Below are 13,199 nucleotides of genomic sequence, written 5' to 3'. Positions count from 1 at the left end.
TCATTTCACACGCGCACCGTCTTCTTGACATCTGCCGCTACGTCATCTCTCCAGCGAGCCGGTAACAACCCTCCTCGCTGCGCATGTGCCTCGGCGTCCTCTCCTCGCCAGCTCGTTGAACGATGCGCGTGCGCGCTGCCTCCTGATGCCCCGCCGCTCCGCCGGGGGCGCTGTGGCGGTGGCGCGATCGCCTCTGCCGCCCGCCCGGCGCTCTTCTGACCCTAGTCCCGCCCCAGCGCGGGGTGAGAGGTCGGCAAGATGGCGGCGGCCTTGGGGGAGGAGGCGCCGGACAACGAGGATTATTACTCGCTGCTGAACGTGCGGCGTGAGGTGAGGGCGCCGGGCCGGGGCGTAGCGGCGCTGGTGGGGGGCGCCGGGCTGGGGGAGAGGCCAGGGGAGGGGACTATGACCCCGGTACGCGACCGGCCCCCACCTCTCCGAGCGGGTCTCTTGCGGGCCTCGTCAGCGGGGCTTGTATCTACCCCCCCCCCCGTACCCCGCTCCCAGGCTCCGCTCGGGGGCCTCTGCCCGCCCGTTTCCTGCGCTCCGTCCGGTGCAGGCTGTGACCTCCGGGGCCTGGAGGGAGCGCCCCGGCTCCCCCTGCTCTCCTCCTTCCCAAGGCGGGAAGGGACCAGCCAGCCTGAGCGCCGGGCGAGCGCTGGCCGCAGAGACCGGCCCCAGCCAGTGGCTGGAGCAGGTAACTTAGTAAAACCTCCGGTGTTGCCTTCAGCGGTGGAGAATCCACCGCCCCCTGGTAAGCTGTTCCACTGGCTAACTGCCCTCCCTGCTATTTCCAGTTTGAACCCGTCTAGCTTCAGTTTTCAGCCATTGGTCTCGTTGTACCTTTCTCTGCTAGGCTGAAGCGCTCATTATTGAATATTTGTTCCCCATGTAGTGATTTAGAGACTAATCAAATCACCCCTTAACTTTAACTTTATTAAGCTAGATGAATAGTTCTCAACCTTTCCAGACTACTGAACCCCTTTCAGGAGTCTGAGTTTTCTTGTGTACCCCCAGGTGTCCAGATTTTATAGAGACAGTCCTGATATTTGGGTCTTTTTTTTATTTTGACTCTTATTACCCCCACCCCATTCCGATTTTTCACACTTGTTATCTGGTCACCCTACCCCAGTTTCACTTCACTTAAAAATAACTACTTGCCTATAAAGCCAGACATAAAAGCACAAAAGTGTCACACCACACTATTACTGAAAAATTGCTTACTTTCTTGTTTTTATCATAATAAAATCAATTGGAATATAAATCTGGTACTTTTCAGCGTATAGTATATACAGCAATATAAACAAGTCATTGTCTGTTTGAAATTTTAATTTGTACTGAGTTCTCTAGTGCTTTTTTATGTATCCTGTTGTAAAACAACGTGAATATCTAGATAAGTTGATGTACCTGCCCCCTAGCAGACCTCTGCATACACCTGGTTGGGAACCACTGGGTTAAATAGATTCAGCTCCTTGAATCTATCACTATATGTATGTGTTCTAATCCTTTATCATTCTGGTGGCTACTCTCTGAACCTTCTCCAATTTATCAACATCTTTCTTGAATTGTGAGCACCAGAACTGGACACAATAGTCTAGCTATGGCTGCAACTGTTCTCAATACAGAGGTAAAATAACTGCTACTATTCTAGAGTCCCTTGTTTATGCAGCCATGATTGCATTAGCTCTTTTGGCCATAGAGTCACCTTGGGAGCTCGTGTTCAGCTCATTATCCACCATGACACCAAATCTTTTTCAGAGTCACTGCTTTCCAGGATAGAGTCCCCCATTCTATAAGAATGTTCTACATGGATGGGCTATTACACAAAGTAAAACTATTTCCCCATGCTTATCCCCCCTCTCCCCCCAGTTCCTCACATCTTCTTGTCAATTGCTGGAAATGGGCCATTTTCATTACCACTACAAACAGTTCTTTTTCTCTCCTGTTGATAATAGCTCACCTTAACTGATCACTCTCCTTTATAGTGTGTTTGGTAAAACCCATTGTTTCATGTTCTCTGTGTGTGTGTATGTATATATTGTGTGTGTATATCTATATATAGATATATATGTTCGTACTGTATTTTCCACTGCATGCATCCGATGAAGTGGGCTGTAGCCCACGAAAGCTTATGCTCAAATAAATTGTCTCTAAGGTGCCACAAGTACTCCTGTTCTTTTTGTGGATACAGACTAACACGGCTGCTACTCTGAAACCTACATTCTTTATTCCCAGATGTACATATTTACATTAAACCATTAAAATGCATATTTCCTTGTGCCCAGCTTACCACTTATTGCACCCACTTTATCAAGGGATCTAGATCACTCTGAATCAATGCCCTGTCCTCTTCATTATTTATCCTTCCCCCAATTTTTGTGATCTGCAAACTTTATCAGTGATGATTTTATATTGTCTTCCAGGTCATTGAAAAAAGAGGTTAGATAGTATAGGGTCAAGAACCAATCCCTGTGGGATTTCACTGGAAACAGACTCGCTCAGTGACGATTCCCTGTTTACAATTATATTTTGAGACCCAGGGCCGGCTCCAGACCCCAGCGTGGCAAGCACGCGCGTGGGGCGGCAATTGCTGGCAGGGGCGGCAAGCGGGTCCGGCGGACCTCCCGCAGTCATGCCTGCGGGAGGTCCACCAGAACCCCAGGAGCAGCGAACCTCCCACAGGCATGACTGCGGACGGTTCGCTGGTCGCGCGGCTCGGCTGGACCTCCCGCAGGCGTGCCTGCGGATGCTCCACCGGAGCAGCGGGACCAGCGAACCCTCCGCAGCTGCGGGAGGTCCAGCCGAGCCGCGCGACCAGTGAACCGTCCGCTGCTCCCGGGGTTCCGGTGCACCTCCTGCGCATGACTGCTTGGGGTGGCCAAATTCGTAGAGCCGCCCCTGTTGAGACCTATCAGTTTTTAGTCCATTTAATGTGTGTCATGTTAATTTTATACTGTTCTAGTTTTTAATTAAAATGTGCAGTACCAAGTCAAGTCAAACAACTTACAGAATTCTGTTACATCAACACTATTACTTTTATCGATCAAACTTGTAATTTCATCAAAAAAAGGTATCAAGTTTGTTTGACAGGATCTATTTTCCATAAATCCATTGTTGATTTGTATTGATTAATAAAGAATTAAAGGAGGGTAATGTAATTAAGTCCTGCGTCTGCTGTTCCACTGTCTTGCCTGGAATCAATGTCAGGCTGCCAGGCCTTTAATTACCCTGTCGGCCCACCCCCCTTGCCCTCGGAGGCCACAGGGATGTGTTGACCCCTCCAGCGGCCCGTCAGGGAAATCCACTTGTGGGCCGGGCCGGTTTGTTTACCTGCAGCGTCCGCAGGTTCGGCCAGTCGCAGCTCCCACTTGCTGCAGTTCACCGTTCCAGGCCAATGGGGGCTGCGGGAAGCAGTGTGAGCTGAGAGACGTGCTGGCCGCCACTTCCCATAGCTCCTATTGGCCTGGAATGGCGAACCGCAGCCAGTGGGAGCTGCGATCGGCCAAACCTGCAGACGCTGCAGGTAAACAAACTGTCCCAGCCTGCCAGCGGATTTCCCTTGACAGGCCGCGTGCCTGGGGTTGCCAATCCGTGCCATACTCCCTCCTGCACCCCAAACCCCTGCCCCAGCCCTGAGCCCTCTCCTGCACCCAATCCCAGAGCTTGTACCCCTCACACCCTCCTGCACTCCTGCCCCAGGCTCAGCCCAGACCCCCTCCCACACTGCAAATCCCTCGGCCCCAGCCCAGCGCCCCCACCCCCTCCCGAACCCCAACTCCCTGTCCCAGCCTGGTGAAAGTGAGTGAGGGTGGGGGGCAGCGAGTGATCCGGGGAGGGAAGGGGTGGAGTGGGTGGGGCTTTGAGGAAGGTCGGGGGGGGGCTCAGGGAACAGGTGGGGTAGATCCTGGGTTGCCCTTAAATTCAAAAAGTAACCTTGGACATAAAAAGGTTGGAGACTACTGCTCCAGAGTAATGGAATAAGAGGAGTGTTATCACCATATGATGAGACTGCATGATTTGTTTTTTTAATACAGAACAGAAATATTTATTAAACACTTCTGCCTTTTGTGCATTATTATTGATAATTCTATCACTTCTGTCTAGTAATGGACTGATACCATTGGTGAGATTCTTTCTGTTCCTAATATGTTCTAAAAACTTCTCCTTATCGTCCTTAACTCTGCTGGCCATATATTTCTATTTGTGTCCCTTGATTTCCCTTATCAAATTTCTACATTTCCTAACTTCTGGTTTATATTTATTACTATCAACTTCCCCTTTCTTACATTTGTTATATATTTTTTACAGCTACCTTCAGTTCCCCTTTAAACCAGGTTGGTTTTTAACCAGCACAGGCTTCTTCCTCAGTTGTGGGATTGTGCCTTTCTGGACATGTAGCAAATTCTTAAATGATTCCCAATTATCATTCACATTTTTCTGATTAAATTCTTCCTCTCAGTTGAATTGGCTCATAATTGTTTTCAGCTTTGTGAAATTGGCCCTATTAAAGCACCAAGGATATGTATGTGTGTAATGTGTGTGTGTGTGTTTATTGTATTTGCACATTATAAATATGGTCAAGTTATGATCACTTGTACCTAAGTTACCACTACCTTTTAGTTGTGTGGTCAGTTCCTCATCTGTTAGGAGAAGGTCTAATATAGAATTATGAGCTGCATGTTGTTGATTAGAGGTCAAGTTTTTTTCTGCAACGTGCATTTTTGTAGGAATTGCATGAATGTACTTCATCTAATTTAATTATCCAATTTGTATGTAAAGTACAAATATGTTGAATCTCAATTGTACCCTGTGCTAAGCAGCTGTTTCGATAACAGTTCTAATAGCTTGTAAGAACTAATACTACCTACTCCCAGCAAAGTTCAAACAACAAACTAGGTTTCTTTATTCGTAAAAAATGGATCAGCAAGAACAAGCACAGCTGGAACAGATATTGCACGTTTTGTGCTATAGGTATGCTGCTCTTCTTGTTGCTATCAATGTCATAGTTAAATTTCACTTCAAGATGTTTTGAACCTTGGAGTACCCAGAAAAGAGAATTAATGATACTTCTATGGAAACTTTTATTCAAGGAATTTAATTTTAGTAACACTAACTTATGGGGCTCATGAGGTAGAGACTATCCTCATGTTAGAGCTAGGGGAACTGAAAAACACAAAGATGAATTGTCTTGGCAAAAGTTACACAACGAATCACTTTCAGAGCTGGAAATAAGACCTGGTAGTCCTGACTCCCAACTCTCTTCTACTGTAACCACTGAAATCCTGTCACATTTTTATTACAGTCACAGTTTTGTTACAGTTTCTGATTCTACAGTAGTTTGAAAACATTTTTTTAATGTGAATAATTAATTAAGTTCTTAAGGACTAAGAGTTGCACCTATGAAACTTTCTTGTTTTAGTTTATTGGTTCATTTAGTAGCAAAGGTGGCCACTCTGTAATGTGCATAGAAAAGAGATTTTGTTTGCTCTGCCTGGTATCTGTTGATTAGCTGTATTGGCAAAAAACAAAGTGCCCAAGATAAATTTTAAATTAGTTCTAAAAAAAGGTGTACATCACAGAAATTCATATTAGCTTTGCAACGAAGAACTTAGTGTACAGCTCTTGGTGTGAAATCAGCAGTTGTTGTTTGTTGAAAGATTGCTAAAAAGTTAGAAGAAAAGAACAAACTCATGCTTGATTGCAATAGTTCAGTTACCACCTTTTGTGTGGTACAGCTGAGTGAAGAGTATCTCTTCACAAATCCTAGTAATGTTTTGTCATTGAAATCTGCTGTTGGAGCAAATGCTGTTAAGGCATTAAGCATCAGTAGAAGTGCCTCCTTTCTGACACTTCATTAGCACTGTGGAAAGCTTCCTACCTCTCTCTGTGTAATGTTTACTGGAAACATAGTCTGTATTCAAAAATAAGCTGATGGGAAGGAGAATTTCATTGTAAAAACATGACATGCCAGGCAAGAATTTCTTACTGTGGTTATTGGAAATTTTTGTTTATAGCAGTTGTTTAAATCATGCACAGCACTGCCAGCCTCTGCTGACCGGGAGTTCAGAATCGGAAATTGGACATGCTTTCTATATGGCTCCTCAGGCTGTGTGTGCCAGGTCCACCTCTCCATAGTTTGTTTGTTTTCCTAGAAGATGAAAATAACCGTTTCTTCCTTACCAATTTTCCTCTTTCTGTTTGGCAGACATTGGTTTGCCTTCTTCCCTCCTGTGTTTCTAATTAAGCAGAAGTCAGAGTTTTGATAAATAGATATCGACATAGCTGTATATTTCAAAGTAACTTCTTTCCTAAAGTATCAGTGGTTTTTTTACCCACGAAAGCTTATGCCCAGATAAATCTGTTAGTCTTTAAGGTGCCACCGGACTCCTTGTTCTTTCCTAAAGTTACTGATAACACTATAGATTATTAAAATGGAAAAAAAAAATGTAGTGCCCACAAATACACTTTTACCCCTATATAACGCTGTCCCCTGGAGCCAAAAAATCTTACTGCATTATAGGTGAAACCGCGTTATATCGAACTTGCTTTGTTCACCCGGAGCACTGCTTTACCACATTATATCTGAATTTGTGTTATATTGGGTTGTGCTATATTGGGGTAGAGGTGTATATTATTTGCTTTACAAGCATTTGAGACAGATCCCTGCCTGAGAAAATTAGTGTAAGGCTCTAATGAGACGAACACTTAAGTTGCTCACATGTCCATTTGTAGGATCAGCATTTTATAAACTATAAACAGACCAGAAAGGGAGGGGGAAATGGAATGCAACATAAGATTGTTTTTCCCCATCCTGATTGAAAGTTTTTAAAAATGGTTTTCTCTTCCATGCCCTGCTCATTTTGTTTAGGTGTTTTATAACACATGCCTACTCAATTTTTTTTTTGTAACCCTTTTTCTATTTATATTTTTTTCTCAAATCTAATTTACTCAGGGCTTGGCTACACTTGCAGGTGTGCAGCGCTGGGAGTTACAGCTGTCTTCGTACAGCTGTGTAGGGAAAGCGCTGGAGTGTGGCCACACTGACAGCTACCAGCGCTGCAGTGTGGCCACATTTGCAGCATTTGCAGCGGTGTTGGGAGTGGTGCATTATGGGCAGCTATTCCAGCGTTCAAGTGGCTGCAACGTGCTTTTCAAAAGAGGGGGGTGGGGTGGGGTGGAGTGTGACAGGGAGCGTGGGGGAGAGAGAGAGTGGATTTTTGGAGCCGACACTGTCAGCTCCCTGCCTTGCAAATTCTGACCACTTCCCCGACACCTCATTCACTCTTAAATGCAAATAGCCTGCAGGCCAGATAAGCAGCTGCTCCGATGGACTCCCTCTCCCCCCCCCGCCCGCCATGCTGTTTCTTTCCTCAAGCAAACACTAGCTGTGGACATTCATCCCCTTGCCTGCCTCATTCACAGCAAAGAGTAGCTGTGTTTGTTTATTAGATAAGCAGCTCCGGGAGCCCCGAGTTCACAACAAAACAAAGAGAGTTCTTTAGTTAAAAGCATTATGGGAAAATTCCGGAGGTCAGTTACAGCGTAGTAAGATTAATCACTGTTTACACTGGCACCCCAGCGCTGCAGTTGTTATTCCCCAGGCAGACGTGGAGTACAGCCAGCGCTGTAGCCAGGGAGATACAGCGCTGTATGTGCCTTGCAAGTGTGGACGGTGAGTGAGTTGCAGCGCTGTAAAGCCACCACCAGCGCTGCAACCCTCCAGTGTAGCCAAGCCCTTAGTAGCTATGCTTTCCTTGGCAGACTTTGAGAGGACTCATTTTGAGTCCTAAACTACTTGAAAGTTTCTCTGCAAGACAAACCAATCAAAACTAAACAGCATTCTAAGTTAAGGCTGTCACACCTTTTGTTACTCATGCCATTGTGTTTAGTTATTGTAGCACATACCATAAATAAAATTCTGTGTTGTTTGAGAGCTCTTTTGATGTAGGATAATTTGTTCAGTGTGCTTTAGGGAGAAATAACCTGAACGTTTTCATTTAAAAATAAAATGAAATAATTGTTGCAGGCCCTTAAAAATCTCCCTGTTGATTTTTTGCTTTGGAGGGAGGCTGTGAGAAAGGATGATGTTAAAATGAAGTTAGTGGGGATGGCAGTTTCTGAATATTAAGAGCAATTTTTTGTACTGGTGTGCATGCATAATGAAATTGCAAATAATCTGTTCTTTGTGTTTGGCAGCAGTTTCCAGGTCTGTAGAAGAGTGGCAGCATGCTTACAGAAATAAGTAATCTGTCTTCTCTCTTACCATTTTAGTATTTTGTTTTTAAGGAAAAACAAAACAAACAGGAAAAACCACTCCATAAAAAGCCAGCTTTGTACAGTATAAAGTTTGGCTCTAAGAACCTAAATTTTCTTGATGTACAAGATGAAAGGTTAATATTTACTTGTGAAATTTGCTCAGTTGTAATCTATAATTTTGCCAACCATACATTTATTTGAATCTGGTGGGGAAAATCACTGAAAAATGGGAAGAAACAGTGGGTATTGGTCCTGTAGGACAACTGCACCTGTATTCCCCCTCTTTGGTCTGGCAAGGAGACCCATTCGTACAACTTCCAGCTCTCCAGTTGTTGCCTCTCTAGGGTGGAAACACGCATCTCTCTCCCTCCCTCCTGACTGGGTATTTCCAGGCTGCATAGATCTCTACCTACACTGTGAATTCCTCAGAAAAGTCAGACTGCCGAAAGAACCCTGCTTTATTTTTCTTCTTGGATACTGGAAACAGTGTAATTCCTATACAGTGGAGTCGCATCATAGGTGCATTTAACTTACGCGATTTTAACTATGCATGCTTGGCAAAAAAAGAGAAAAATAACAATTTAAATACTGTACCTGTAGTGCGGGTGATTCTGCCTGCCATTCCACTAAATGAGTGTTTGACTATATGTGATTTTTGCCTTATGCGCTGACTTGAGAACCTCTAACCCCCATGTAAGATGCGACTCCCCTGTAGTTAAGTTACTACCCCTCTTTCTAAGCATTTATTCTTAATGTAAAAGCTTTAGTGAGGAAACATTAAAACAATAAAAGAACCTACATGCATGCTAATAAGGTTACCAGAGGTTGCCCCCTTACTCAAACAAGAGCTCTGGCTGGTGAATAGTCCTTTAAACCCCACCCAGGGATTTCCCTCTGGTTACCAGATCATTACATCTTTTGCTCAGCATAAGTACAACCAGGAAATCTGTGCTTTACTTCTTTATACGGTTTTTGGGTCTTTGATTTGTCCTCATGTGATAGGTGATCAGCAGATAAAAGGTTCCCAACTTGCAAAGCTTCAAAGGCTGAATTTTTGCATAACTAGAGAAGATGCATTTGCGTTCTGGGAAACCTATTTAACTAGCAGTTCATTCTTGTTTTAGCTGTTGTTTAAAAGAGTCCTTTTTAAGATCAGCTCCTAAGATACTTTAATTTATTTCAATAAAGTTCAACTTAATTCAGTATGGTTTGTCTAGGATATGGCAGGACATCGCTATATTTTTCACAGGCCCTACAAAAACAAGGTTTGTGCTTGTTAACATGTTCTGCAGTGATTCGTGAAGGATATTATTCCCAGAGCTGTGCAGCTGTCATTAGGGATATACAGGCAAAGATGTTTTTCAAGATGAAGTGCTCTATACCAACTTCAGAGCAAAATGTGAACACAGTGGTTTCAACCAAGGCTTCCCTCAATAGCCCCATCAAATCTACAATTTAAAAATAAAGGAAAATGTCAACTGATTCATGGAAGGGGAGAAAAAGGGAGGGATCATCTTGTGTTCACTTTAATCAATTTGTGAGGCACCCAAATATTTTGGTGATCAGTGAAGTATAAGGACACAGAGAGAAACAGATGAGCCAATAGGCCGAGAAAGTCCAGTACATGTTTCTGAGAAGGGCCAGTATCGAGTGCGTCAGAGAAAGATATAAGATGGTGGGTTTGTGATGGTCCTTAGCTCCTGAGGCAGTTAATTCGACAGTCTCAGACAGGCGTCTGCGGAAGTCCTGTGTCCTGCACAAATGAGCTTTACTTATTGTGTCAAAGGAGCATAGTTGTTGACCATATTTTTCACCCCACAGCCTTAAGTCGCACTGGCCCAGGCTGTGGGGTACCTTGGAGATAAGGACCAAAACCTTGAATCTGAGATCCTTGAATTTCTATGGGAAGCCAGTGTAGGGAGCAGAGGACAGGTTTGATGGGCTCATAGTAGCTTCTGTTGTTGAGGAGATGCACTGCAGCATTTTGTACTAATTAGAGTTTCCTAAGTGCTGAATACTTCCTGCCCTGATATATCACATTTCTGTAGTTCTGCCGGGAAGTAACAAAGGTCACCTGCTAGAATGGAATGGAGTCTCCTAGCCAACCAGAGATGATAGCAGCATCTGTGAGTAACGCTTTCTGTGAGAAAATATAGCGTCAGTGAGGAATCCAAGAGTTCGCCTAGACTATGGACCAAATTGACCAATTGTGGATATGCACCTTCAACCAAAGGTTGCAAACTCTTCAAAGGGCTTTCCTCTGCCCACCATCATCACTTGCTTTGCTCAAGTTTATCATCAGCCAGCTGTTTTTTGTCCATGTGCTGATCTTGTCCAAGCACTGGGCCATCTTGGTGGTAGTAGTGTGGTTGTATGTGGTGAAGGACAGAGTAGAGCTGTGTATCATCTGGCACTTGAGTCCGTGTTGTCTAACCCAAATTGGTGTAGCTGCAAAGCTTCCTGTAAATGAATTGAGAAACTGTTGTATGTTGTTCTGGTTCAGCTGGATGTGTGCGAGATATGGTTACAATGCTTGGGACAACTGGTACAAAAAAGATTGAATCTTACTGCAAGGTGCAGTATGTGCTTTGCAAGCTCAGTGTTCCATCAGTGATTATTTGCAGTGCCTTTTTTCTTAGAGCTCTGATCAGTTCCTGACATGTCATTTTGTATGAGCACATCAGGACTAAAGGGTTAGGAATATGAAGCAGGGAGCTACATAAATATTTGGGGCCACCAAAGCCTTAAGGGCTTGATTTAGCTACATTAGAAGCTCATCAATACACACACACTAATTTCAATAATCCTTTGTTAGAATGCAGCATGCAGATGAAACTGGACTAGAGTGTTATCCAAAGGAATGCATATCGAAAGAGAGAATATTTTTAATTAATCCTTTTTGAAAATCAAAGCGCACACATCTTGCATGTAGTCAGCTTAGTATTGGTGTGAAATGAATTTGCACTTCTATAAGGGAAACTCAGTTTAGTATGGTGTAGCACCTAATCTGAAAATGATGGCCACTGAACTTCACAGTCCTAGACTAAATCCATTCACTAGCAATTTTCTAGTATATAAACATTTAATCTATAATAGATTTAGACCCTATGAAAGTGTAACTGGATGGTTGACACACTACATGAATCTGTTTAATCCCAAATAGGGGGATAATGCACCTTAATTTTGCTCAGTTTTATTAATAAGAATGTAACTCAAAACATCATTATTAGTGACTTATGTATCTCATTATCATTTGAAATGTTGTCAGTATTTCTGTAGTGGCTTGAAAGAAGTTATCATTCATGAAATATTGAATCAATGACCTTAGCTATTCACTTATGATGAAAGGCCCAGTATAACATTTTATTGAACATGATATTTATGAAACATAAAACTGCTCATTTCTATTAATCAATAGCACATTAAGCCATTTATCATTAATTTGATTTAAAAAGGTCACAGTGGAACTGGATATTCCACTCCCTTCTCATCTAGTTTCATTTTAATAATCAAGAGAGCACAAGGAGATAGCAGAAGGAAAAATCACTGCTCTTTTGGTACATTTGCTTTCTTGAGCCAGGCAAGTCTAGGAGATCACCCTACTGCTATCTGACTTGGAAATATTCATCTGAAATGGAGGAACCTGCAGAATAAATAAGTAGTTCTAACTGCTCACAAAAATGGAATCAGTCCCATTTTACATATTATAATGAGCACAGTTGTCAGGTAGAGCCTGACTTTTCATTTTCTCTTGATCACTTCTGACTTGAAGAGAGGGGATTAGGTTGAAGCACAAAATGCTGTGACACCTTTAAGGTAAACAGCTATGCAAACCTCAGTCATTGAAAGGCATTAAATGTCAGTGGAATCTAGTTAAATAGATGCCTTTAAAGTGTACTATAAAAATGAATTATTTTTCTTTGTGACCCTTTATTCACATGATACTTTTTATACCTCTTCAGCATCTGACCTCTTTGATCCTTTGTTCTAGTAGAAGGGTGACCACAGTTACTAAAAGGGAACCCAACTAATGCCTGTGATGCTATTACAGCAATTGCACTCTGAAGCCATCCCTCTTCCCAGAAAGCCGACCTCCTGTCTCATGCTACACAGTATGAATAACCCAGTAATTCACTCCTGCTGTCAGAATTTTGGAACTGTCTGAAATTTCATGAGTTGTATATGCCAGCGTCTTTCTCTCAGTTGCTAATTTGTTTAAGTGTGTTGTTGCTAAATTAATGCCAGCTATGAATAACCTGAAAAGTCCAGAGAAATGTTAACGTGTAAGGATTACTGCAGGAAAGAGAAACACAGGGAATAGCTACAGGGATTCTGTAGGGTTCATGGACTCTCCAGTAAGATTGCTGTGAGGAGGTTTCTTGGGGAATGACAGAGAGGCAGGAATGTTTTGTTACTCCATTGATTCCTAAAGAGCCATCCAAAATCTGTCTCCACCAAATGTCATTGGAGTGGAGCCAGGCTGTATCTAAACAATCCAGCGTGGATGCAGTAAAAAAGCAAATTTTTCTTCATGGATTTAGTGGAATATTCTCATTTTATTTGTCCTTCAAATTGCTACCGGAGTAGTCTGTCTGTCTAGAGAGGATTATATGCCTTTGAGCTAGAGAGCATACTGTTCTTGCTACATGGGAAAGCTACTGTCACAGTATATAGCAGAGAGATGTGTTTGTGGAATTCTGTGCTTAACTCTCTAACCTTTTGTTGCGGAATGTGGAATGTCCACAGTTTTTTGTTGGTTTTTTTCCTAAGTTGATTTGTGTTTGATGTTTTGGAATTAAAATACAGGAGGGGTCTGGTGTGAAATCCTGAGATTTTATAATCTGTCTTCAGAGTTGGCTTTAGCTATCCCATGCCACACAAAACTGAAATGGGAACATACTGGCTTGGTCTAATTAAAATAACATACGCACACAAAGGTAATG

At 43.0% G+C, this 13,199-nt stretch overlaps 1 protein-coding gene across 2 annotated transcripts in view; it reads left to right on the top strand.

The window, feature by feature from the left end:
* Window positions 1-75: 75 nt before the first annotated feature.
* DNAJC11 (DnaJ heat shock protein family (Hsp40) member C11) overlaps window positions 76-13,199 on the top strand; it is a 63,562-nt gene continuing 50,438 nt past the window's right edge. Inside the window, exon 1 of one of the 2 annotated variants that reach the window (XM_039508615.1) lies at window positions 76-330. In XM_039508615.1, coding sequence (XP_039364549.1) covers window positions 259-330 — 72 coding nt within the window. In that variant the 5' untranslated portion in view covers window positions 76-258. Of the gene's footprint in view, window positions 331-574; window positions 755-13,199 lie in introns of those variants that run through there. The other variant, XM_039508617.1, reaches the window with a different exon arrangement.

Source organism: Mauremys reevesii, linkage group 21 (genome assembly GCF_016161935.1).
Source record: "Mauremys reevesii isolate NIE-2019 linkage group 21, ASM1616193v1, whole genome shotgun sequence".
In the NCBI taxonomy this organism is placed as follows: domain Eukaryota; kingdom Metazoa; phylum Chordata; order Testudines; family Geoemydidae; genus Mauremys; species Mauremys reevesii.
Note: the sequence above shows the minus strand (reverse complement) of the source record. Positions and strands in the feature narration are given on the sequence as shown.